Genomic DNA, 27,175 nt, shown 5'->3' with positions numbered 1-27,175 from the left:
TGAATCCAAATTCAAGAAGGAAGATTATGGGTTGTCTTTTAACAGGGAGCTTTTGGGCTGGAGGGAAGTTACAAACGCAGTTTTGCCTTGTGACCAGTTTTATTTAGTACTTTTGCTAAACGCGTTGGCTAAGTATCTTGCGTGCAGAGATTTGCTGATGATGCGAGAGCGGCATCATTAACATCATTAATGCAGAGCAGGAAGATGGGATTTGGGTGAATCAGAGTATTAGTGTGTGTGTGTGTGGGGGGGTTGTTGAGGCATAGTGGCAGATGGGGACAGCCATGTCCGGCGCACTGTTTGCAGAAAGCCCGTTTGAGCTGCCAGGTCAGAGCGGCCACGAAAAAGAGCGGCGTGATTCAGCGACCCACTAGGTCAAGTATTTCCTTTGCAGAGATGAAGGGCCTCGTCCGAGGCCCGGGGGGAGATCTCCGTGGGGGCTGCGCTGGGCCACCCCCGCCCCGGAAAAGGTGAACTGAAAGCGGTGCAGATGGAGAGGAGGGCTGCGGCAGCCCCGGCTGGGCCGGGGAGCAGGAAGGCCCAGGGCGCTCCCTGAGGCGGAGCGGGGGGGGGGGGGGGGGGGGGGAGCGGAGGAGCTGTCGAAACTCGAGGCCGGCGCCGGCGCGGCAGCGAGCGGGTGCGAGAGCTGGCGCCGACCCAGGTTTTGGCACGACCGGAGGCGGCGGGGGCCGGCGAGGCGGGGCGGGACGGGACAGCGGCAGCAACGAGCGCAGGGCACGGCTGACGGCGCCGTCCCGCCGCCCCGTTAGCGGTTCAGGGCAGCGGCCGCCACAGGCAACAAAACTAACGGAAACTCTTTCGGGCAGGCCCGCGCATGCGCGCCGCCTCGCTGAGCGCTCTCTTTCCCCCCTCCCCCCTCCCGTCTCGATCCCTCGGGGCACGCCGGGGCTTGTAGTTGACTCTGTCGCGGCGCCTCGGGCCAGAGCGGGGCTGCGGGACTACAGCTCCCGGCAGCCCCCGCGCCGCAGCCCGTCCCGGGCGGCTCTGGTGTGTGTGTGTGTGTGCGGGGAGCCGCGGGGCTGCGCGGCGGGTGAGATGCGCGCGGGGCGGCTCCGGCGCGGGGGCAGCCGGCACCTGGCGGGGCCGCAGGTGGGTGCGTCGGGAGGGGAGGGGAGGGGAGGGGGGCGCGCCGCCGGGGTTGGGGGGGGGGGGTCCGGGCGGAATTGGGGGGGGCGGACCGGGCCCGTCGCGCCGGGGAAGGGCGGGGGCGGACTCGGAAAGTTCCTGCCGCGGCGGGAGCGGCGACGCCGCCGCCGACTCCGGCGAGAGCTCCTGCCCGGGGGCCGTGAGGGTGGGTTCCCCCCCCCCCCGCCTCAGCAGTGTGTTGAGGGGGAAGCGCCGTCGCGGCGGCAGCTCCGCCCTGGCGCTGAGGGTGGGTGCCCCGGGGTAGGGGGGTGAGGGGCCGAGGCCACATCATCTCCGGAGAGCGGCGCGGCGGGGAAGCGGTGCCGGGAGGGGCGGGTCGCCCAGCGGGGATTTAAACCTGGGAGGGACGGCGCCGCGCCGGCTTCTGCCAGCCCCTGCCCCCCCCCCCCTCCCCGGGAACCGGGGCAGCCACCAGCTCCCCCCTTTGCTTGGGGGGGGGGGGGGGGGGAGCGGGAGTTGCCGCTGGGAGCGGGGCTCGAAGCCTGGTGCCGCGCCTGGCTGGGGGAAAGGGGGTGTCGGAGAAGCCTGAAAGGGGCTCGGGTTGGGAGCAGCCCCCCAGAGGAAAATGGGGGGGGGGGGGTCGGCGCCTCCGCGGCGGGAGCTGGCTGGCAGGTGGGCTGCGAGCTGTGCGGCGGGGAAAGGGCCGGGTGGGCTCCCCACGGAGCCCTGGTGCCTCTCTGCCTATTGAGGCGTAGGGCGTTTTCATATATATATATATATAAAATATATAATCGTAGGACCGAATATAAATTTCAATAGGCACCTACTTTATTTGGTGTTCAGACTCGGCTTATCCTGACTATAATGTGAGCAGTTTCTCTGGTTTTCCTTTCTTAAAAAGATCCGTTCTTTTCTACCAGGTGGCAAAAATAAACTTCATTAAAGGCTTATTTGCACATACACTTAGTATGAAAAGGCTTTGTAAATGCAAATAAAGCATGCTTTAAGTAAATGTAATTAACATTCTAATTAGGCAGCCGTGGGTGAGCTTTCACACTGTGTTTTCACTATCTAAATTAAACTTGCTTCGTAGACGTATTAATTCTTTCACATCATATGACTTTTCCGTTTTCTCTTATGTTGGTTAGGCATTATTGTTTTTTCATTCAGATCCACCCCTAAGGCTTAGTATTTGCTGTCTCTGGTATCTGTGAGAAGTGAGGAAGAGAAAAGCAATATGCAGAAATCAGGAATAAGTCATCTTCAAACAAAGTTGAAGGCACTGTGAAGCTGCTTTCTTGAGAAAGGTTCTGAAATGTTACTGTCGCTGCCCTTATTCTTCCTATTTATGACCTTCATCTGTGTCACGTTCAGTGTGTTCCCTAAGGCAGAAGTTGTCTTTTCAGGTGTTGTTGGTAAATGTCCAGCAACTCTTGAGTATTTGAGAACAGTTTGTAGACACCTGTGCTGAGGATCCAGAAGGTATCAATTTGTTCTCTTTCCTGGAGCCCCTTCTAGGAATTTTTATCACAGAATCAAGAGCTTATTTTCCTTCCAGTACTGTAATTCATGTACCCCTTTTTCATTTTCTACCTTTCAGAATGCAGTGGCAGTGGGGTTTTTTGAGTTATCACACTGGTAAATACCAGGAGTGTGGAATCTATTAAGTGGACTGTTTTACCACCTATCACCCTTATTTGTAGCAAGGGCAGTTTATATTGTGTGTGATAAAATGTGGCTTTTTTTTTTTTTTTGACAATTTTATTTAATCTTAATAATACCCTTTCTGAGTTTTGGAGTTTTGGTGGTTTTTTTTTTTGTACGTAAGGGAAGGGAAAAATATGGTAGCTTATTGATTTTGGTGTCGTGTATGGATCTGTCCTCCTTTAAAAACTGTTAGCAATATGTAGTATCTATGTATTTGAACCACTTTTGCATTCACAGCTAACTTTTTCTGTGGCAGAAGTTGCTTGGGGAATCTAAAAATTATTCTTTTTGAGCATTTCAGTTTCTTGTGAAATGCTTGAAGTATCAAATCAGGTAGCACAGCACCTTGTAACAAGTATTTTGAGCCGGTGCTCATGAAATGGTTTATTTTAAAAGGTTGTAGCAGACTTGCTTTTTCAATCTGACAAGTGAGTATTAAATGATTTTTATTTTTTTTTTCCAAAGGGACCAATGCTCAGTTGTATGCTACGCCCATTTTCCTACATTTAGAGTTTGTACAAGATGTTCTTCAGCTGTCTGGAATAAAAGTATTAAAACGATATCCTGAGTACATGCTAGATAGAGTTTTTTTTTGAGTTTTGACATTATGTTTTTTTGAACATTTCGGTGTATTTAATAAATTTCCTTCCCTACCCACCAGCTTCTTGGTATATACCTACAAAACAGAGCTGTGGTCTACTCCCTCCCCTTTTTTTTTATATATATATATTTTTTTTTTTTAAATCTCTTAACTGTTAAGTGCTTCACTCTGCTAAATTACTCTTAATTAAAAGATGTGTTAACGTATTGGGCAGTGTTAGGTCTGATTTGTCTTGTGTGTCATACAATGGGAAAACAGTCCAAGTTATAAGCACAACATGTTTCTAACAACATATTTGAGTACAAGGAATTGGTGATCCTGCTGCTTTAGAGTAGCGTGGTTATGACGTTGCTATGCGCTTTTATGCATTTCACATGAAATAACAACTTTATCTTTTCCCCTACAGGCAGAGTACAACGTTTCAAAATGCTGGAGATTATCTGGGTGAAGCTAGAGATTACATTTAATGTGATTGTGTCTTCAGACATTCTGCTCCTGCACTTCATGAGCTAAAATATTTCATAAAAATGAAATCAGATACCTTCACTGATCTCCCAGTTAACTGTGTCCTGTGAATTCAGAGAAGACTTTCTGAAGGAGGAATAGATTGATCTCATGCACGGACTTCTGTTGTTGCTCAAGGATACCTTTTTTTTTTGTCATTCTAAAGGGCTATCTACATGAAGATGACTTTGCATTTGAGATACGATCTGTGGAATTAGGTGAATGAGGATACTTTTAATGAGTTACCAACGTTTATTTCCATTTGTGTTTCCAGCTATTTTTTTTTTTTAATGCCTAAAAATGAAGGACAAGTATAAAACAGCAGAGCTGATGTATTTCTGTGAGGCCTTGATGTAAGCCTCTGTTGTCTGGACGTGGTGCTAAAGGACAGGCAATCTGCTTTTGATCAGCTGATTGTAACTGTGGAAAGAGAACCTTTAATTTAAAGTAACTTACGGTTGAAATTATTTTACTGCTCGGCTTGCACAGAATGAAAGGGAAAACTGAGTTTTACTGGTCAGGGGCGTTTTACTGAACGAAGAAAGGGAAAGTTACATTATCCTTGTTTTCATTTCACACCAAGAACTGACAACATATTTTTCTTAGAATTTGACTACTAGGGAGATCTCGGCAGAGTAAAGCAAGTCAGATGTCAGCAAACGACTCCTCTCCCCCATCCTTACAGAAGTTTTCCCCACCTACGTGTCATGCTGCTGCACCACAAACCCCAACTTTGTCTTCAAGTCCCCAGTCGGGGCTCTCCAGTCGACTCTCCAATGGCAGTTTCAGTACCCAGAGCCTCACCAACTCCCGGGGCTCTATGCATGGGGTCTCCTTCCTTCTGCAGATCGGTCTCACCCGAGAGACTGTCACCATTGAAGCTCAGGACCTGTCCCTCTCTGCTGTTAAAGACCTCGTCTGCTCTATAGTTTACCAGAAGGTATGGTATAACAGGACCGTGTTCTGCTGATGGCAACAGTTGTTTTGTAACAGACTGCTTAGTAATAGCAACGCGTGACTAGAATATGCCAAGAAGTTTGCTATAGTGACAAAGATCCATGTTAAATAGTTGCGGTTATGCACAAAGGCATTTTGCTAATTCCCAAGATAGCTTTTAATTTAAAAGGAGTAAACCTTCCTGTTGCTTTCTTCCTCATGAAGTCTAGTTAAAGAAGATGTAGTAGTAAACGTTGTGCAAGAATTAGTTTTCATAACACGAAGAATATGGTTTCTTCCTTTCAGTGATTGTCGCTAACATCTTAGGTTTTTACTAGTTTATGCTTGCTACTATTAAGCAGTATTCTTGGAACAGTATAGCGGGCTGTAATGGAGGGACCAGTTGTGATTACAGGAATGCACTGCAGGCCTGCAGACTTGCATGATGCTAGCTTTTCCTTTTGTTTCTAGTTAGTAATTAAAACCCCCACCAAACAGCTAATATTGTCCTAGTGTTGTTATCCCAAGTAAAGAATACCTGTGGTACTTTTTTTATAAGAGGACTATTATCAACATAATTTCTATTGAGAGGGTTGATAAAGAAATAAAAAAATTCTTAGCATACTTTTAAAATTTGTCTTGGTTAAGTTGTTGCAAGTTCTGATTCGAGGAAGGAAATAACATTGATCTTGCTGGTTTTGTATCCAAGTTTTATCTTTATTTAGGTTATGTAGGTTAGATCCTACTGAGCAACCTGAAAGGGAGTTAACGTTTCATAAAATAAGGAAGAAATAATTGCTTTTTTCCTTCAAGGCCAGGGGTGGATGAGAGGGAGGGAGTTGAAGGTAGATTGTTTTGTATGAAACTGTGTTCTCCATGTCTTTCCTTGTTGTGTTTGGTATTTGTGGTTGATTAGTTTTATTAGATGGTTCTTTTTCACTTAATAGCTTGAAAGAAAGTAAATGCAAATATTATATGAACTCTCATTGCTTGTGTATCTTTTGTCCTCATCTCACAGTTTACTGCATCTTCCATAATTTTATGAAAGAGTTGGCAAGCAAGCTGATTTCATAAAAATTTTATGGGTTACTAAAATGTAGTTCAGCATGCTAGTTCCTTCCTGAAGAGACAAGTTATTTGGGTCAACATTTTTTTTTTTTTGTACCATGCATGTTAGGTGCACTTTTTCGCAGCCATTTTAGGGGCTGCTTTTTCTTTCTGTATCAACTCTTCTTTTCATCTGTATATTTCCTGTCTTCTGTCTTAAAGATGAAAACAAATACATTTACACTGTTTTTTCTTTTTCCTTTCTGTTCTTTTGGCAGGCTCAGCTAAAAACTTAGCTCCAGTTCTTGTTATAGCTCAAGAAACTTCTTATGTGCTGAGCCTAATCTACTGCAAAACTGTTGATGATTTCAAGATCCGTTTTCTGCTTTTGTCTGGCTTTGATTCAGTTTATGTTCTCCTGCAGCTGATGCTACCAGTAAATGACTGCTCAGTGAGAGCATGTTTGCAGGCAGCAGACTGATGAGGAACCAACCTTATGTGTGGTGGATTCATCTTCCATAAGTAGTTTTGCAGCCAGTGCACAAGTGGCAATATCCTTATTTGACAGCAGTATGTCCTGGTGTGACTTTTTTTTTTTTCTCTTAGATCTGGTGACTGTTGCAAGCATATTAAATATTCTAGTATTGATATATAGATAATTCTGAATTTGTGTAAAAATTGTAAACTGTTTTTCTGTGTATGGGCATGCATATGGCTACCTGTTTTTTCCACTTGAAAACTTTGAAGTTACTGGGTATGCCTTTGAGGTTCAGCAGTGTTAAAGCTTCCCTTTTTTTTGGTATTCCACAGCCTGCTTAAACTGTCTTCACCATTTCCTGGCTCTCAACTTCAGGGTACTGTATAGTTTGTTCTTGTGATACTTTTGTAGTTAACACTATCTGTTTACTGTTACACTACTTTAATGAAAAAAGAAAAATACCTTATTTTACTTGGAATCATTTTATAGCTTTGCTTTTTTTTTTTTTTTTTTTTTTTTTTAATTTGGATGGTATCTTTACTAGAACTCAATGGGAGTTTCCTTACTTATTTTTAATAGTGCTTTTAAAATCACGTTTCAGCTTTGTATTTCTCTGCCTGTCTGGAACAAAAAAAAAAAAAAAGTTTCAGGTATTCTTTTGCTTGGGAGCTTAAACTGCATAACTATTTCAAACTGTTGATTAGGATTTACAGCAGATCTCTGAGGAGGCTGCATTTTAACCTTTATAAAAGTAATTACACCGTCCTCAGAAGTTGTCAGAAAAATAACTTATGCCTTACCTTTATTTCTTCCAGGGGAAATTAATCAGCTGGGTGGAAAACAATCCTGCAAAAGCCTCTGTCTGGAGAGCAGTTTAGTTAGGAAATAAGTACTGTGTTTACCTAAGGCACTTTCTGTATTGCCAGTCTTGCTGTGTTGTTGATGGTCAACTGTGCTTCCTGCTTTGGGTGTTGCTGGTCGGTGTAGCTTGTTCAGGTTTTGCAAAAGGGTAATTAAAAGTAGCATCAGCAGAACTGAAACTCCAGAGACGTGTCTGCAAGGAGAGCGAGATGAGTAATGCAAATATTTGATGTGTCTCTTAGCTCTGTTACAAATTTTCTAAACACCAGGAGAGGAGCCAAAGCTGTTTTCCAAGTTTAAAGTTAAATTCAGGGAGCGCTATGTTAGGGGTATTGTATATTGGAATACTTAATAGGAGTCCTGAGCAAAAACAAACTGTAGACTTTGTAGGGATGCTTCAAAAGATTCTTGGTTATAATCTCGATCTGTCTTCTCTGTTCATCTCTTACCTAGATTGCTGTATATGAAAGTACCTGACATACAGTCTCAGGGGGAGTCTGAAGAACCAAAGCATGAACTGCTGGAATAGAGGGAGTGTATTTAGAAGCAGAAAAATGTGTAGCATAAATTGCAGATGGACAGTGTGTCCTTGCACAACGATCAGATATTACAGAAGCAAGTTTTTAATCCTCTTTTGCGTTTAAATACTATTTTGTTATTCCTCACATGAGAGGATATAAAGTAGGGTTTACTAGCTTAGAACTAGAAATTCACATATGGTGATGCTCCACTGCCTGCAAACTGAAAATTCTGCTGTAAAGGCTTTATTCTAGCTTGCTTATTTTTGTTTTAGTTAAACTAATATCTATAAATGAAAAACATTTGATTGTTCTGTGCTATTACTTGTATAGTATCAGCACCTGCAAGATTTAATATAACTTTTTCCTTAAATTGATGACTCTACTTCCATGATTCTGAAACTTCCCTTATCTACCTTTTTCATCTACAAACCCGTCCTTCATCCTTTTCATTTTCAGTCATACTGAGCATCCTTCTTCTTTACGTTCTTCTCCTCCAATGGTTTTGCTGCATTTTGATCTGAAATAGGCCAATTGCCTTTCTACCTTAGGGTGTTTGCCTGAAATTCTCCTGGTCCTTTCTAACCATTGGCTTCTTTTTGACTTGAGTACCGATACATTGTTTACCCATACAGTCTGTTTTTTAATCTTACAAACTAGTTTTTCTTTTTCCACTTCACTGAACCCACCCAAATGGTCTTGACTTAGCAAAGTCAAACGGGTATTTCTTAAGTCTTATTGATTAACAAACTTCCCTCATTTTTCTTCTGTATTTTCATAACATGGTGCTCTCATATGTCTTAAATTTAAAAACTAAAAAAAGGGGGCAAACAAAACCAATCTTACTTTCAAACTCTCTTCCTCTTCTTTCCCTGCCATCATATATTTCTAGTCTTTCATTCATGTTTCCTGAACTTGTTTCCTGTCTGTCTTATCTTTTTCTTATCAAACTTGATCTAGCCTAATAGTTTTTTGGTTTACCTTGGGTCTTAGTTCATCTCCAAAAGTAGTTTTTATTCCATGGCCTGCCTGTTTCAGGTTTGTTCTTAAACCTTTTCCACCAACAATGTTTACAATTCTGCTATTGCTGAACTCTTACATATGTAGTACATTTTTTTCATTTCTTTCTTCAAAGCAGTTTCAAAACTGTCTTGCTTACATATAGGCTTGAAACCCTTATCTAGCACCTGTTGCTTTCATCTTAACTCCTGTAACTCTTGTGCTTGGTGTCTTTGCTAGCAGTAATATTTTTATTGTCTTAATTTTTCTTCATCCTAACACGATCACTCTTCCAACTGCACATGTAATTGTCTGTCCTCAACAGCAAATTAATGATTGTGTATAATCTCATTTCTACTGGATTACTGACTTTCTTTGTGCTTCTTTGTTGTTTCATCTTATTTTTTGGCTATTTTTTCCATATTGGGGTTTTTGATCGTCTTTCTCTCTGTAGGCAGAGTTCGTAAGTTGTCATTATTTACCTTAAATGTTGACTACTCTCCCAACAGTACTTACGCTTGCTTACTAGTGGTAATTCCCTGATTGGTTCTCACCACGTTATGCTGTTTTGACTTGCCTGAATTCAAGTCTACATCTGTTAATGGCTACTTACACAGGTAGTTAACATGTACATGGTCTTATTTATTCCTTTAAGACTCTGAACTGTGCAAAGTGTTGAGAACACAATCACTGGAAGTATAACTGTGTTGAAAAGGCGTTAAATTTTGCATATTACACCTGCTTGTGAGTCTTTCTACTGTTTCTGTAGTTTCATACTTTCACTGTTTTTATAAATGTTATAGTCTGGTACATTTCATTCCCTGGTCAGTAATTTAAATAGTCTGAATTGCATGTGATCCTATCAGTATGTATGTACTTTTTTGATAGTCCTGCCTATTATTTTAATTAGACTAGGTAGGATTCAGCTTGTGTTAACTGGAATAGACTGAAGTCCCTGGATTGTTTGGAAAACTAACCAGTTGCCTCTGAAGATGAAGCAGACTGGGGCGTGGGGGGTGAAAGAGAAGGGGGTGTGAGGGGAGGAGGGAGGGAAATGAGGAGATATGTTCAAACATTTTTGCTTTGTTAATCGGGGGGAAAAAAAGCCTGACGTGAAGAACACACAAATATGTCTGTAGAATTTTCTAACCAAGGGACAATTATCTGTGTACCTGTATTATTCGTATACCTAAAAATTCACGTTTTAATGGGGCTGAATTAAAGTAGTTTGGAGAGCCAGCTCTTCAGTGAGGGCTGCTGAAGGGGAAAAAAGTGTTTATTTTAAAATACTTTAGATTGTCATGTTGTGAAAAGACCAAAATGTGGAATAAATATAAACGGTCTTCTGAAGGTTTGGACATTGTCATGGTAATAGCTATCTAACCAAATTGTGGCAGAGGTGTTGACTTGAAGCTTAATATGATTTCTCAAGCGTTAACAGATGTTTTACTAATAAAATATTGAGAAGTAAAAGGATCATATTACAAGTGGTTCTCTACAACTCTTGCAGTAACAACTTGGTGTAATAAATAGGTAACAGTACTGCAATCATCCTTCTGGGTTTTCCTGCAGGTTAAGCTTGTAATAGTTCGTGGTGTTCGTTTTTGAATGGCTCTAAAATTAATGCAAATCATGTTTTGTGTTCATCAGCTGTGTTTAAATCTTTTTTCCCCCCTGTTCGTCTGCCTTCTTGACTTGTCATCTGCTTTCTTCGTACGAGCTAAATAAGGCATCAGAGTAAGAGAGAGTTGAGGCATGAGAAACACACACGCCTGGGAGAAGATGGGAGCTGGGAGTAGTGGGGACACGGAGCTGGTATATGCGGGGCAGATGAACATCTCCAGCATGGTAATAGGTTTGTACGCTGGAAAATCTAGCCAAGCAGTAGTCCAAGTATGTCTGCACTGAGGCATCTGGTGAAGGAAAGATCTCATGCAACATGTTTGAAGCTGACTGTCTGTGTGATAATGTGATTTGGCACATGATTCGAAAGAGTGGGAGTGAATAGCTGGGTAGGGATGCCGGATAATAGATTGGAGTGATTTCAGTGAACGAAGACCTTCCAAGGTAATGCCTGTTTTGCACTATTAGACTTTGGAATTAACTTTCAGTGGTTTGAAGCATTTGTTTTGAGTTATGATGGGTCATGAGATATTGGACCTTGAAACAATATCCGCCTACGCTTTTCCCTAGTGTGAATTTTTGGCGACTGGTCCAGAACTTTGTAAAGTAAGTCCTGGAACTTGAAGTGGATGGATTTTTTCAGTTACTGCCAAGAGAGAAAGGAGTCTGTCTGAGTTGTGTTTTGCTCCAGCAACACTAGCTGCTGTATATTGAGTGTTTCTGGATAAAAAGAACGGTGTAATGCACTATCAATTAAACTAGACATACTGTAATACTTACAGTATAAGCATTCTAGAGAACACCAGTTGTTTTTCCTTGGAGTAACTACAATAATGCACTAGTAGAGTTGCTTATGCTAGTACCACCCAACTACAAAGGATTGCATATGTTCTTTACGTAAGTTGATGATATTGGTGCACCAGAGATTAATTTTGGCACAATCTCTTGCATACGTAGACTTCCTGCAAGTGATTTCCTGTAGTTAGATGCTCTTTTGGAGCTGTTAACACAGAACGGTCTCCTTTTTGCTTTTAGGAAGCATATTCTGGGATTAGCAGTTTATACATTCTGAGTCACTGTGCAGACACTTTGGGCTTTTATGCAGGAGAGTTATAGCTGCATAATCCCATAAGATAAATCAGGCTTTAAAAAATTCCGCTTTGAGTTTTGTTTTCAAGTTTACATTACGAGCTCTTAACACTTCAGAGGAACTGGCTAGTGTTCTTCCCTAACGGTTTCATGTAATTGAGCATAAGGAAGGCTGTAAAAGCTGTACTTTGCTGCAGTACGAGAGAGAAGAATTTGGTCGTGTACAACTTGAACATAGTTTAAGCTTTGCGTAAAAATTCTGCTAAAAGATACCACTTGAAATAAAATCCTCGTTAATCGATGAGGTTATTCTTGGCCAGCAGTCTGCACACAGCCTTCTGGCTAAGGTGCTAGTAAGGAATGCTGGCTTCCCGAGCGTGCTGGGGAGTGGAGGAGAGAGCAGGGCGCCGCACATCTGTAAGGAGCCAAGCTGCTTGCAGAGCTCCCCGCGTGGAAGCCTGGCCAAGGGCCTTAGACGCCGGCTCTGACGGGCCACCTGCAGCTCATCAGGGCTGGCCACGCAGGGGGCAGCCAGCCAGCCCTTCCATTGCTCGGGCACACAGCGCTGCAGCGGGGGCAGAGGAGAGGAATCCGAGCTGAAGCGTGTGGGAAGGAGCTGTCAGAGAGGCATCTTGGTGTTAGGGTCTGTTCTTTGATAACGGGAATTATGGAAGCGGGGAGGGGGGGGGGGGGGTGAGGTGTGTGCGCAAGGAAGGGGAAGGGCTTGTTTATAAAACCTGAAAAGTTTTCTTATGGACAATGGAATCCGACAGCCTCCTGGCAGAGGCGAGGCTGCTGCAGCTCCGTGCCCCAGGTCCAACCAGTAGCAAGATTTACCGCGTATTCCCAGTAGGCACACTCAGATACGTGTGTACAACATTCCACTCACCCCCCCTCCCACCCCAAACCCAACAAAAGTGGATGCCTCCATCAGCTGGACTCAGGCACTCTCTGTCTGGATCTTGGTCTAGCCTGTTGCTGGCATTTGAATATTCAAGCTCTTTATTTCACTCCCTGCGGCCTCCCTGGTCACTGGCACCACGTGCGGGTCCTCTGACCTGTGGTCTGGCTCTGGTTGCTGGCACTCAGATGCGCACACATGCGCTCAGAATGAGAACCCATCATCCAGGAAAATAGTTAGAAATGTTTTTTCGTGAAAAGATAGGACAGATGGTGCTGATCAGGCACTGGTCATAGCCAGACAATTGTTGGGACCAGCTTTTTTTTATCTTCTTAGTCCTCTGTTTTTTCCCCACGTTTTTTTCTTCCCTGAATCACCTCGTTCCTTGCATAAACATCCTAAAATAAGTCTTGTACAATGCCAATTCCCCGGCATCTTACAATGTGTCCCATACCACAGGGTGGCAACCCCCCTCAGTCCAAAAGATGCTCTAGCGTTGACTTATCTTGCTGGGTTTTATGGCTGGGAACCGGGGCTGAGGCTCTTCTGTGACAGCCCTGGGAGGGACCTGGACAGGGCAGCTTTTCCTTGGAGTCCTTAGTTTGGGTTCCCCACCTGCCCTTTTGCCTCCGTGCTCCTCCGACACGCCTTTGGTGGGCTGATGGGCCTGGGAGGAGCCGGGCAGGGTGTTTATGAGCTGCCCCACTTGCATCGTTCCTCTCTGCTCGTTTGTGGACACGCAGACCAGCACCTCACCGGGCAGGCAGGATAGTTCAGGGGGGCTGTTGCAAGGTTCCTCAGCTATGCCTGCCTCCGTTGTGGATTCAGAAAAACCTTGCAGCAACTGCATCCCTGTAGTACCAATGAACAGGTTATCTCTGTCATAACCCTTCTAGTTTTTGGAGTGATTGTTTCAGAGATGAAGGTTAGGCATGCACAATGCATAGAAAAAGGTGTCCTGGGTGAAGTCTGTCACATGTATCTATAGAAACTGCCTACAGAGTCTGACTTTAATGAGAGATTTCTTGCAATAAATCCTAGCACAGACTGTTGTTAGTCTTGTTGGGCCTGGGCTTGTGATTCTGCATCTTGGTCTAGAAGCTGCTGATCAAGCTGAAGCTTGTAAATAGAGGAATTATCTGGTTTGAGGTTAAATATTTCAGTTACAAAACCAGACAACCTTTCATAGTCATTTCATCCCTGTGTTATGTGTATTTGTTTTGAGAGAAGAGGGAAGTAAAACAATTCACTACAGTATCATAAGCATTCATGATACACAGCTTAAAAGGTCAATTTAATTAACATAGAACCAAATGGGGACATTGATGCTAACATTTCTAACAATCTGTAATAGATGATTTTGGTTTTTTTACAATACAGTATTTTTTTACAGTAGAAATTAACTTAGTTTTTGTCTGGAATTTATTTGAAAACCAAATCTTAATGGTAGGCATCATACTGTTATTTACCAACTTTGGAATTAATGCTGATGCTTACAGGAATGTAATGTCTCATCTTTTTAATGATTACACTTGCTGTCACGAAGGGGGTTTGAGTATTCATCTGTAACTTTTGTTTATTGTGTCAATTAATGCTTTTTAGTCACTGAAGTTAATGTGGTATATTTAAAACATTTTAATCCAAGATTTGTGCATAGGAATGGGTAAATGTTGCACATGCAGAATACACGTGGTCACAGCATTTAAAATAAGTGCTTCTTGGTATGTGATTATGTGACCTCTGGTTACTGGGGTGAGGGATTGTGTTTAGGAATGTTCTGGCAGCTGCATGATAGATTTATGCTGTCAAAGAATGAAAAAAAAAAAAGTATCTTTATCAAAAGAAGGAGGCTTAAACCTGTGAAATATCTTTGAGGATCCGTAAAATCCGTGGTTTGTAGGTGGTTCTGTGAACTTAATATAAAAAGGCTGATTCACACTGATTCTCTGAATCGCCAGCTGAAATTAATAGCAGCATTAATAAAATGTGTCGTGTTTATCTTCAGGTAAGTACATACCATATTCACATTGATTTTTCTCTCCGCTTTGTCAGAATTAAGTTTTTCAGCAGCTTGATGCAATTGATGTGCTATAAATAGAAGTTATCTTGAGTCTACAATTGATTGTAGCATTGATGTGGTAGCTTCCTCTAGTTGATACTGGCATTAAGATGTGATACCTGGCTGAAGAGTGTATATAGTATCAAGGAATAAAACTGTATAGCACCTATTAAAAGCATATAAATGTAACTTGTTTTCTTGTTAATTGAGGCACAGTGAAATTTTGAATTAGAGCTTAAAGCAGGTTTATGCACTGTTTCAGGAATGAAGAGCTGTCGGTTCCCTGGGAAGACTTACTAGTGTGCTGTGTCTGCATATTCTGAATATAAAGTGAAGTCCTGTGTATACTTGTGAGAGATACTGAGACACATATTTGGGCAGCACGGCTAATTCTCAACGTTTTATTTGCTTTCATAATTCAAATAATTTTGGGGAGATTGGAAAAACATAGTTTTCAGAATATACAGGGATATTTTCTGTTTATCAAGAGAATCAGCGGATGAGTAGATTGAAATAAAGTCTGGTAAACAAGGAGTTCTTATGGGTAATTCCAGATGACCTAAGGGATTTTAAGCAATAACATCTTATTATATAAAGGTTTAAAAAGCATCTGGTTTAGGGGAATTTAATGCTACTGTCATATCTGTACCATCATGGCTACTGTACAGAGTAACAAGAGAATATCAGATTTATGTAGGGAGACTAAGAGAGGGATGAGAGACAGAGGAAGCAGCCTGCTGCTTTGGCATCAGCCCAGTAAATCAGTTTCTTGGTGTTGCGGTTTAAATATCTGCTGGTGTCAGTATAATTGTCAGGTCTGTCTTTTGCTTTTGCATGGGTTAAATGGCACAAATTCTGCCTCTCTTGGAGACTGTTCAAGTGGATAGCAGGCTTTCCAGAGCATGGGGATTCTTCAGTATTGTGTGTAATGTAAACGTGTCGGGTGTGCACACCGAAACAGAGGAGGCCAACTTAATATTTCAGATAAAATTGCTACTGGAAAGAGGAAATTATTTTCTCTCTGAATGGGAAGGGAGTGTGAAAACAATGGGTGTGACATACCTTCATTATGTCTTTGATTTGGTAGAAACAAATCTTTGACTAATTTAGATAAGGACAATTAATACACTTATTGACTGTGCAAGATCTAAATTACCAAACTGTAGTCTGTTACCTAATTAATTGAAAGTTTGTTGTGTGCTTTTCCATATTTTTTTTCCCACAATCTTCCTCTTTTCTCCTGTGGAGCACTTTGTGTGTGTTACTACCTTGCGTCTGAGTTCTGATTTAAACAAAAAGGCCAGAGGAGCTGTTTGATTGGTATTCGTTCATCTTCAGGGTTTATTCCTGCCCTTTTTCTCTGCGAAATCTGTTTACTTTTAAGGTTTTCATTTTAAAGTCGAACTCACATTTGATAATATTTTCAAGAGTAGGGAAAATATAGAATAAGAAAGCTATTTTCAGTGGACTATCATGGAAAAACGGTGTGTTACTTAGTGTATCTATTCCCTATATGCATTTACAATATTATCTTTTGTCTTCACGGGGAATTGAGTTTTCCTTTTCTTGCATCTGCAGAAATAAACTGTTGTAAAATAATGACATGGAGCCTCTCTTGGGTTGCCCCTCAAGAAAAGTGTGGCAGGTGCTGCTGGAGTGTCTTGAGCTGAATACCATCCTGACCAGAATGTCTGTGAAATAAGGTTACCAGGTTGTGGTATCTGAGAAATTGGCTTTAACGTGCCAGACTGATTATGCGCATCTGAGAGACTGAAAATCTAAAGAAACAAAAACCTGTAACGTTTTTTTGTTTTCAGGTTTGGAAAAAGCGTCACTGTTGGTGGGGAGGGGAACAGGGAAGAAGTTGGTATTGATGGGTTTTATTTGTTTTGTTCTGGTGTTCCTCAAAAATAAGCAGATCAATCTTGTCTCAATGGAACACTTAAAACACTTAAGTTCAGTAGCTGCTATTAGAAACATTTATGGGTAGGATTATCAAAGACCGTGTGTTAATTTAGAGTTTCCTTTCTATTACAGTTTCCAGAGTGTGGTTTCTTTGGCATGTATGACAAAATTCTCCTCTTCCGTCATGACCTGAACTCAGATAATATTTTGCAACGAATTACATCAGCAGAAGAGATACATGAGGGAGATCTTGTTGAGGTTGTACTCTCTGGTAGGTATTGTTGTAACAGTGGGACAGTGCTTTATTCAGTAAATTAAAAAATAAAAAAAATAGGACTTTATGGAACATTATTATCATGCTTGTCTTGAGCTCTTTGACTAAAGTCTCATAGTGGGTCTGTGTCTTGGGTAGATGTTGCCAAGAAAATCCGAGCGGTACTCATGCATCAGTACTTATTTTGTTATCGTTTCATTATCGTGTTTCAATCTTCTTCAGGTTTATTGTTATAAATAAATCTGAATTATAGGAATATGAATTTATAATATAAGTTTATTATTATAATTGCTGAAGCTGAAGTGCGGGTAGGATTCAGAATTTGCTCTTCCAACCCTGTTGCTGGCTTTCTTTTGCTTAGACCTGTCTTTTTCTTCTGTAGCTTTTGCCGTTGATGGTTTATGCTGCTAAAAGACTTCATATAAATGTAGTTGATGATTCATACCTCTAAGGACAGGCTTTTCAGGGTTATAGTAGTGCTTGAAAACAGTTTCTTTTAAACAATAAAGTTCTTAGTTGTGGTTATTAACCTTTAGTACTCTTCAATAACAAGGACAAAAAAAAAACCCCAAACACTAACTGATTTGAATTGTATGTGTTTCATCAATACCCTGTCAAGTTTAATCAAAAGCCAGCTGTAGTTAAACTACAAATGAAAGCTGGACTAGTATCGAGCAGTTCTTTCAGGCTTTAAGGACCGTGTGCCAAACTGAGGTTATGTTCTAGAGACAGAGAGCTCTTGGCTGTCATGGGATTAGATTTGGAAATTGGATAAATAAAGTATGATTTTCAGAGTCATAAGGCTGAGTTCCTTGGCTGCGTTTCAGGACCTACTGTTCTAGGCGTGTCTAGGGTGTTCAGTAGTCGATCATCTTGGTTTGAGATTTTCACTGCTTCTGGTGAACGGCATATTTGGAAAATTTGTTGTGTGTGCCTCTTCTTGATAATCTCTGACAGCTTCCTTATAAACAGACAGACTACCAGAAACCGAGGCATTTTGATGACATATAAATCTCTTTTAAAACTGAGACATGAGAATCTGCATCTGAAGTGCTAGTACATATTTGATGAAAGAATAGTAGCTATCAGGGCAAGGTAATGTTGGTGTAAAATACCACTTTTTTTTTTTTCAATATTTGAAAAAAACAGGACAGAAGATTCATTTAAATATATTTGTGGCTGTTGAAGAAAAAGAACATTACTAGTGAAGTTTCCAGTGTTCCATGGAAACTTTATCCACAGTTCTGTTTTCATACATGCAAAGTTCAATCTAATAAGCTGCTACTGAAAAAGCCCTTTAGAAGATAAAAATCTAACCTGTAGAACTGTCCTTCATTTGAAGATTTTGAAGGTTACAAAACAGCTTGAAAATTAAGTTGCTCTTTGAAATGTTTACTGTTAAGTTAATTTTAGAAAAGCTTGTTGTATTTGCCTCCTCAACTTAGTGAGGTTTTCAACACTGTGACTCATACTGTTGATTAGTTGTGGCCATTAGCCTACAGAATCCAATGGATTTTTTTCCTCAATAAAAAAGCTTGCATATCTTCTAAATGCATATCTAAATGGTACACAGTAAGATGCCGATGTCTAAACAGTGTTCTTTGAATCTGTCATTTTTTAAAACAACGTATTCTTTCCATAAATCCTTGTTGATCCTGTGGCGAGAACCATAACTTACTGCAATTTTTTAAAAGCTTTGGCTACAGTTGAAGATTTCCAGATTCGTCCTCATGCACTTTACGTGCATTCCTACAAGGCTCCTACTTTTTGTGACTACTGCGGAGAGATGCTTTGGGGTTTGGTACGACAAGGATTAAAATGTGAAGGTAAGTCTGTGGTTTTTAGTGTACTTTTGTGTGTGTATATCTATATAAGACGAGGAGGAAGAAATTGTATCTTGTTTGATATGTTAGCATGTGATAAATGTAGTATTTCGTAGAGTTGGAAAGGGCTGTGCATCAGGAAACCCAAGTTCTGATCCTGGCATTAACACAAACTGTGCGTGACCTCAGGCAAATGACTTCAAAAGTGTTCTTGTTTCCCACTTTGTGAAACAAACAAAAAAAAAAAAATAGTTAGCTTATAAGTGTGTGTTCTTTGCGCAAGGAGTGCATGCTTCGGCGAGACTCCCAAAGGGGAATCCCTTTGCTGATGGCCTTTGTCCAGCTGGCTGCGGAGCGCTCTGCAGCCTGCTGTCAGGTACTGACGCTGCCTGCTCGCTGGCTTCTCCTTGGCTCTTGTGCTCCGACGTGAGGGAGTGATGAAAGCCTCCTGGCAGGGGGGAGAACTGAGGAGGGCAACCAGCTGCTTCGGAGTCTTAGACCTTGTTTCTTGAACTGGGCTTACTGGAGACCAGTATTACAGCAAGTAGGGCAAAAATCCTGTTTCTGTAAATCGCAGCAAGAACAGGAAAATAAGAGAATTTAACAGAAGGGTATATTCCTGCCTTTACCATTTTCCTGGATCATATTAACTGCTTTATCAAAATAGTAGTAGTATTTGTGTTTCTTTGAATGTTGGGAGATTTTTTGTCTAAAAAAAACCCCTTTTCTTTCAGGTTGTGGGTTAAACTACCATAAGCGATGTGCCTTCAAGATTCCAAATAACTGCAGTGGAGTGAGGAAGAGGCGGCTGTCTAACGTGTCTTTACCAGGAGCAGGGCTGTCAGTTCCAAGACCAGTACAAGCTGAATACACATCCTCTGCCTCTGAAGAAGTATGTTATATGAAAGGGGAGACAATTTCTGGTTTTAAATCCTTTAACCTGTGGGGAACCCAATAGTGTTGCAAGTGGCTCATAGTGAGTATGAGGGAGTTGAGCTTAACCATGATGATTGGTTTTACTTCATTTTTAAATCTGGTGAGTCTTAGACTGTGACACTTAGTGATAACTGTTATTGCGGTGAGAACTGAAATGGGAAGTAAGTTACAACTTTTATGTGTAATTTTGTTAAAGCCTGTCACTTATGGTTATATGAACTCCGAGAACTTTGGTTTCAGGAATGATAAAACACCTTGCTTTGTTTGTAATACAGATTCATTCTGTAATTACCGTGTCAGTATAGAATAGCCACTTGTACAAATTGTAAGCTTTTATGCTGGGAGAGGAGAGAGTGTTCCTGATACGCTGTTAAAATTTTCACAGAGTTAATCTAGAAAAAACCCAAGCCTTGTTGAGGAGAGTGTGAGGGATGAAAAGCTGACAGTGAAAACCATCATCCATAATAGTTCTTTGTTATAATGTTTGTGATGATTGCTGAGAGGTTATAGATTTTACTACAGCTATATTGGGATCATTAGACAGGACAGGCAGTGATTAGATCCATTTGTTTCATTGCAGCTTTCACAGTGGGATAAAAGCAGTGCTTTTAACACTTGGTCTTTCCTACTTAGCTATCACCTTGCAGTGTAACAATTCTCATCAAAGTTTAAAATATAAACTGTATAGGTTGACTAGTACAATAACATATTTTTTTTTTAGCTAAAGGCTACGAAGCCTAGTCTTGAGTCATGAAGAATATTTATTTTGATGTTTATAACTGTTGGTAAGATTTATTCAGTGAACATAGAACTGAAACCATTTCTCCTATCACAGAATTTAACTTTGACTTCTACATGCATGCTTAGTACCTCTGACACCTTTGCTGTCTGATTTTGAGTACTTGGCTTAGATGATCGGTGATATATTATCATATTTGCAGTTCATCTTTCAGCACTCTTAAAATGCTTTAGGTCAGATGTACAAGGCCACGTTCCTTTACATTTTTCTGTAGATGTGGGTAACTAAGTTTATCATGCTGAATGTTCAGTATGATACTCAATGCCTTTTTTGCTTTAATTGCTTAAGTTTTTGTTTTAACTTAATTTCAAAGATTTTGGTGGGGAGGGTTAATTTCCAAAGTTATTTTTTAATTTTCTAAATATTTTGCATAACTTAGTAAACTATCCAGGCATGCCATACTTTGCTTTTTAAAACTGGTAGCTTGAGGTAGTGATTGGATTTTGGTTTGCCTACCTCCAGCTTTTTCCATTTTATCCTCTCTATGGAGGTCTGTATGTGCTGCCTGTGAACCTTGCCAGGTTGCTTAAAACAAAAAAGTCAGAAGAGTGAATTTTTAGCATTTTAGCTTCTGTGGAAATAAAGATTCCTATGTACTTTCCTGTTCTCTGCAAGGCTTTTCCGTCTGGTGTTTTTTTGGTTTTGTTTTATCATACTAGAATGTCCTCTTTAAAGCTTCTTGGCCAGGTTGCTTTCTGGGCCCACACCTCCCTCCTAGCTCACTGATTTTTTTTTTTTTTTTTTTTTTTTTTTCCCCTTCTAAAGTAGAATCATAAAATAGTTTGGATTGGAAGGGACCTTTAAAGGTCGTCTAGTCCAACCTCCCCTGCAATGAGCAGGGACATCTTCTACTAGATCAGATTGTGAAGAGCCTCATCTAGCCTGACCTTGAATGGTTCCAGAGATGGGGCATCTTCTACCACCCCTTTGGATACCCTGTTCCAGTGTTTCACCGCCATCATTGTAAAAAATTTCTTCCTTCCAGCTAGTCTAAATCTACCCTCTTTTACTTTAAAACCATTACCTCCTGTCTTATTGCAACAGGCCCTGCTAAAAAGTTTGTCCCCGTTTTTCTTATAAGCCCCCTTTAACTACTGAAAGGCTGAAATAAGGTCTCCCCAGAGCCTTCTCTTCTCCAGGCCGAACAACCCCAACTCTGTCAGCCTTTCTTCTCAGGAGAGGTGTTCCGTTCCTCCGGTCATTTTTGTGTTCCTCCTCTGGACTCGCTCCTACAGGTCCATGTCTTGTGTGTTGAGGACCCCAGAGCTGGACCCAGCACTGCAGGTGGGGTCTCACCAGAGCAGAGTAGAGAGGGAGAATCCCCTCCCTCGACCTGCTGCCCACACTTCTCTTGATGCAGCCTGGGATACGGTTGGATTTCTGGGCTGTGAGCCTATGTTGCCGGTTCATGTCCAGGTTTTCATCCACTAATACCTCCAGGTCTCTCCTGGCAGGGCTGCTCTAAATCCCTTCATCCCCCAGCCTGTATTGATACTGGGGGTTGTCCTGACCCAGGTGGAGGCGAGGTGCACTTGACCTTGTTGAGGTTTGCACGGGCCCGCTTCTGGAGCTTGACCAGGTCCCTCTGCATGTCATCACATCCCTCAGGTGTGCCAACCACGCCACTCAGCTTGGTGTCATCTGCAAACTTGCTGAGGGTGCACTTGATCCCGCTGTCTGTGTCGCTGGTGAAGATACTAAATGGTACTGGTCCCAATACAGACCCCTCAGGGACACCGCTTGTCACCGGTCTCCATCTGGACGTTGAGCTGTTGACCACTACCCTCTGGATGGCACCATCCAACCAATTCCTCATCTGCTGAACAGTCCACCCATCAAATCCCTCTCTCCAACTGAGAGAGAAGGTTGTTGTGAGGGACCTTGTCAAAGGCCTTATAGAAGTCCAGATGGATGACATGCGTAGCTCTTCCCTTGTCCACTGATGTAGTTGCTCCGTCATAGAAGGCCACTAGGTTGGTGAGGCAGGACTTGCCTTTGGTGAAGCCACGCTGGCTGTCTCAAATCACCTCCCTGTCCTCCATGTGCCTTAGCACAGCTTCGAGGAGGATCTGTTCGGTGATCTCCCCAGGCACGGAGGTGAGGCTGGCAGGTCGGTAGTTCCCAGGGTCCCCATTTCTACCCTTTTTTAATATGGGTGTAGTGTTTGCCTTTTTCCAGTAACCAGGGTCTTCACCTGACTGTTGTGACATTTCAAAGTTGTGGCAGTAGACCTGTTTTGGTGCAAATCATGTATACCTTCTTTATTCCAGCGCTGCTGCCCAGAACCTAGTAAGAGGATTCCCTCCTGGAGTGGCCGTCCCATCTGGATGGAAAAGATGGTGCTTTGCAGAGTGAAGGTTCCACACACCTTTGCTGTTCACTCTTACACTCGTCCCACCATATGCCAGTATTGCAAACGGCTGCTCAAGGGCCTTTTTCGCCAAGGAATGCAGTGTAAAGGTAAACATGTAATTTTCTGCTGCAGCAATAGATTTCAGTGAAGGTGGTGTATTTAAAAGTGATTTCAATGTATGTTTTGTTTGCCAGAAGGTTGTATACTGCGAAATGGGGCACCAGAATTTTTGAAAAATTGCATATTATTGAGAGGATTGCAGCAGCTGTCCTTTTCATTTTAGTAGACGGTGTATTGTACACTTTTCTGAAAAATAAGATTTAATCACATGTAGATTGGGAATACCTTAATTCTAGAAGGATAATTCTAAATTAATAAAAACGGGAATTACTTCCCTTTGTTCAATCTCTGTCTTCTAGACTCATCACTAAAGAAGTTGTAAGTTTTCATTATATTATTCTAGTACAGAATACTGGTTATTACTTTTTGAAAAATTTTATACATGTAGGTGCCTTTCCTGAACTAGTTTAGGCTTCATTAGCTGCGTGGTTTTTATTTAGCATATGTTAAGATGCATGACTTCAGTTCTCAGACTCTTTTATGAAGTTCCCAGGGCATAACTATGACATTGTGGTCTTCTGGATCTTTATTGGTGGATAGTGCAGATCTGTCAGCTTCGTTGCAGGAAAGAAAACTGTAGTGATGAATCATAAACATTAATATGGAAAGGACTTTCCATTTCTCTCATTTGAGTTTGTCAAACGTGAGTACCAAAGGTCAGCGTTTTGAAAGAGGTTGCTTGAATACATTTTCAATTGTCTTTAGTGGAGGAGAGCAAAATTTGTAGGCTTATAGCTGTGTTAACTTCCTTTTGACTAAAAATACTACTGGCTCATGTAAGTAAGGAAGTAGTTTTATCTTTCATTTCTGTTCTTACTAATTTGCAGTCTTTGTAGTCTGAAGTCTGCATCCTGAACCGTTTTTGATTTTTTTTTTTTTTTTTTTCCAGTCAGTGTCTGTCTTGGATACATGTAATACATAAATAATGAAGCCTGAAAAAGATGCTTTGCAATTTTAACATATAGATGCTACTGACCATATACAGTTGTTGTGACACTATATCCAGCTGAACAAATGGGGCTACCACATCAGTTTCAGGGAAGTGAATGACACTGGATAAAAACAGCACTTATGTATGGAAAACAAGCCTAGAGAAGTGTTATGTATACTCCCAGGACAGAAATAAGTATATTAATAGGCCACAATTTGTGCAGTATGATCCTATACGTATTTATATATATATCAGGAATTGCTATCAAACAATCAAAATATTTTCATACTGCTTTCTCCTACAGATTCTTAAGGTTTCCCACCGACTTCCTTGTGCACATTCCCAAAGCTTGGGGTCTTTCAGCAGTCCCATGTTCCTGAGTACCCGTAAGAGCCCTGGATTTCTTGAATTCATCCAGGCTTCTACTTGGACTCTGAGGATGATCTTTGGGATGCTAAGGCTATATTTGTGGTAATAAATTAAATGTGCCCAGGAACATTCCTGGACACTGAGATCAACTGGGACAAGATAACCTGTGCTCATGAACAAGTTTTCTTAGCATCCCAGCCTGGGTGGCTGTATGCAAACTGCCTGTTGGGAACAATTTCATGGGATACTCTCATTTATGAACTTGACCTGGGATCTGTTTGGGATTGTGGTGATGCTGTGGGCCAAAAGCATGCTAGGGGATGTTTCTAACTGTTTATGAGACTAGAGAATTACGTTGGAGTACCCAAGAATATCTCTGTATGTAGTTTAATTTATTAGGATTGACTTGCTCTTAGTCTTTCTAGTTTCCTGGTAGGATTTGAAATGTCTCTGTTTCTTCCAATCACCTTCAAACTAATGAAGTAACCATATTCCATAATATGGACTGAAAACACCGCTGTAGAAAGGACAGTTCTTTGGTTTCCTAGGATGCTTCTTTGTAGGCACTCAGAAGCTGAACAAGATTGTATTTTGCTCCAGGGTTTAGCTTCTCTGCTACTAAAAATGGGGAGATAATGACTTTTCTCTTGTCTGGGCTTAAAAGGAAAGCACAATGAGCTTTCTTTGGATAGCAGAAAGGGGCTAAATTATCAGTTTGAAAACCGTTGTGGGGACAGTAGGGAGGTTTGAAATTCATTATGTTGATACATAGTTGAAAATTACAGCGATGCTGCTAATAAAAAAAGAGTCCTGTTAATACCACTAATGCTGTATGCTGGACTCTGCTACCTCAGGTGCAGAAATGGCACACATCAGGTTAGATTCCCTCTCCACGTCAGGCCAAATCTGAACATAAAGTTATTCTGTCTGCCCTGTGTCAGCATGCAGAAATGGAGCTTCAGTGTTCAGCCAAGTCTGTGACCTGAACGATAGGGGAACTGGACCTGGGGATTTACTGCAGAGCATATTTGCTCTGTGATATAGGTGTGTGATCCGTGAGACTTTGATGGCTGCAAGTCTCAGGCAGCAGGTGGGAAAAAATGATAGAAATGAGGCATTTAAATCATATAGCAATGGAAAAAAAGGATGTGGAACAGATGAGAGGATGGGAAAAATTACATCAGGATGGAAAAAATAACTACAGAGAAAGCTAGAGAAGTAGAAAACTGTTTTGCACTGGAAGGGGAAGTGCTGACACAATAAACAGTGGTGGGGCAAATCAGCATGTGACATCAGGACAAGATTGTTGATTTCCTTCTGGAGGTGACCTCATTGGTGCTGTCTTCAGTTATGTACGAATGTATGAATCTGAACTGAAGGTTGCGGTGGTAGCAGTGAATGATAGAACGTTAGCGTCTGAGTAGGGGTAAAATTCTGGTATTGTGGGCTTATTTATCTTCTATTTTAGATTGCAGATTCAACTGTCACAAACGCTGTGCATCTAAAGTACCTAGAGACTGTCTTGGAGAGGTGATTTTCAATGGAGGTAAGATGAGAAACGTGCTTTCAAATACTGACAGACGTTTGGAGGCTTAAAAACGTGCGTTAATTTTTGGTTCCCTCATCTTTGAATATTTTATGTCTTTTTATTTTATCTTCCCAGTTTTTTCACCTGAAATCGCTGACAGTTAAAAACGTTCACTGTGAAACTTATAGTCTGGTGACTTCAATTCTACTTGATCAGTCTTGGCAAGTATAGTATGCTTTGCTTGAGACTGCTCAAGGGAAATAAAAAAATCAGGAAGCCTTCTCAGTGTACAAAAATTAAACATCTGTCATGATCAGTCTGCTCATTGTTCACCACAAAATATATATTTTTAATGTTAATATCTGGAGAAAAGTGCTGCTTTTTCTGACTTTCTCATATCCGTGATTTTTAATGGTCAGAATTAGCCCAGGAGCTTATCAGGTAGAAGAGAAAGGAAGAAAACAAGCCAAAACAAAACAAAACCCCCCACTCTAATTTGTCTGAAACCTCAATTCAGTAGGGCTGTTTTCTGAATGGACCTTACAGAGTTGAAAGGGGAACGGTAGGCGGAAGAAAGTTTGAGTCTTATTCTTATAAGTTTTAGATCAGTGTTAAGCTGCTAAAATATGGGAAGGATGAGCAGTGTGGTGGGTTGGAAGCTGGTTGAACAGATGGGCCTTGGAGGGTGGTGGTCAGTGGCCTGAAGTCTGGTTGGAAGCTGGTACCTAGTGATGTACCCCAAGGGCCAATCCTGGGTCCGGTCCTGTTCAACATCTTTATTAATGATCTGGATGATGGAGCAGAGGGTACCCTCAGCAAGTTTGCTGCTGACTGGGAAGGACTGGCTGATACTCCAGAGGGTTGTGCTGCCATCCAGAGGGACATTGGCAGGCTGGAGAAATGGGTTCACAGGAGTTGTTGGACCAGATGACTTCCAGAGGTCCCTTCCAACTTCATCCATTCTGTGATTGTGTTGCCCAAAAGCTTGATCCTTGGCACACGTATTTTTGAGGGAAGTAAAATTGATGACACGCAGCAAATCACACCAAACTGTACAACCTGATTCAGAGGCCTGGGCAGCAGCCTTGTTACCCAGTGGGTCTGTTGCTTGCCATTGCATGATGTATCCCATCCATTCAAACCTGCCCTCTCCAACTCCAAAGCTCTTGTCTTGGTCTGGAGATTGGTGGCCATGAACAGTAGCGTGCAACATGTTGCTGCAGCCTCCTTTCACCACGCTAAGGTGCTAGGGCACATGGTTTGGGCACTACAATTTCATACAACTGTTCTGTGGACGTAAGGAGTCATTTATGTTTTGTTTTTTTTTCTCCCACCCTTAAATTGAGCTCTCCTAAGACCAAAAAAAAAAACCAAAACAAACCAACAAACAAACAAAAAAAACCCCAACCAAACAAAACCCCACACCAAAAAACACAGAACCAAAAGGAAGGCTACAGGTGAAGGTATTTGTGTGTCTTAATTCTTAGTTTTCCACAGTGCAAGTTGTACAGCTTTTGGAAACTTTAAAATTCTGCCATCAAAGAGTCAGATGCACATACGATCTGCTCTCCTTTTCTCTTTTCCTGCAATACCACAGCCTCCCTTTTCTCTCTTACTTTTGCTATTACGGGCCACAAGGCGAATTTAATTTGCACAGAAATAATTCTCCGGGTCATCTCTAGCCAGTTACTTTGTACTGATTACTTG

General features: G+C 41.7%; 1 protein-coding gene across 4 annotated transcripts in view; it reads left to right on the top strand.

The window, feature by feature from the left end:
* The first annotated feature begins 296 nt into the window (after nucleotides 1-296).
* PRKD3 (protein kinase D3) overlaps nucleotides 297-27,175 on the top strand; it is a 49,186-nt gene continuing 22,307 nt past the window's right edge. The window contains exons 1-7 of one of the 4 annotated variants that reach the window (XM_033011081.2): nucleotides 297-374; nucleotides 3,822-4,859; nucleotides 16,468-16,606; nucleotides 18,304-18,435; nucleotides 19,167-19,324; nucleotides 22,438-22,627; nucleotides 25,409-25,486. In XM_033011081.2, coding sequence (XP_032866972.1) covers nucleotides 4,569-4,859; nucleotides 16,468-16,606; nucleotides 18,304-18,435; nucleotides 19,167-19,324; nucleotides 22,438-22,627; nucleotides 25,409-25,486 — 988 coding nt within the window. In that variant the 5' untranslated portion in view covers nucleotides 297-374; nucleotides 3,822-4,568. Of the gene's footprint in view, nucleotides 471-1,043; nucleotides 1,111-1,952; nucleotides 1,974-3,821; nucleotides 4,860-16,467; nucleotides 16,607-18,303; nucleotides 18,436-19,166; nucleotides 19,325-22,437; nucleotides 22,628-25,408; nucleotides 25,487-27,175 lie in introns of those variants that run through there. The other 3 variants (XM_033011080.2, XM_042789720.1, XM_033011082.2) reach the window with 3 other exon arrangements.

This window comes from Tyto alba, unplaced genomic scaffold (assembly GCF_018691265.1).
Source record: "Tyto alba isolate M040663 unplaced genomic scaffold, T.alba_DEE_v4.0 Super-Scaffold_16, whole genome shotgun sequence".
In the NCBI taxonomy this organism is placed as follows: Eukaryota; Metazoa; Chordata; class Aves; order Strigiformes; family Tytonidae; genus Tyto; species Tyto alba.
This window is presented reverse-complemented; position numbering and strand designations above follow the sequence as displayed.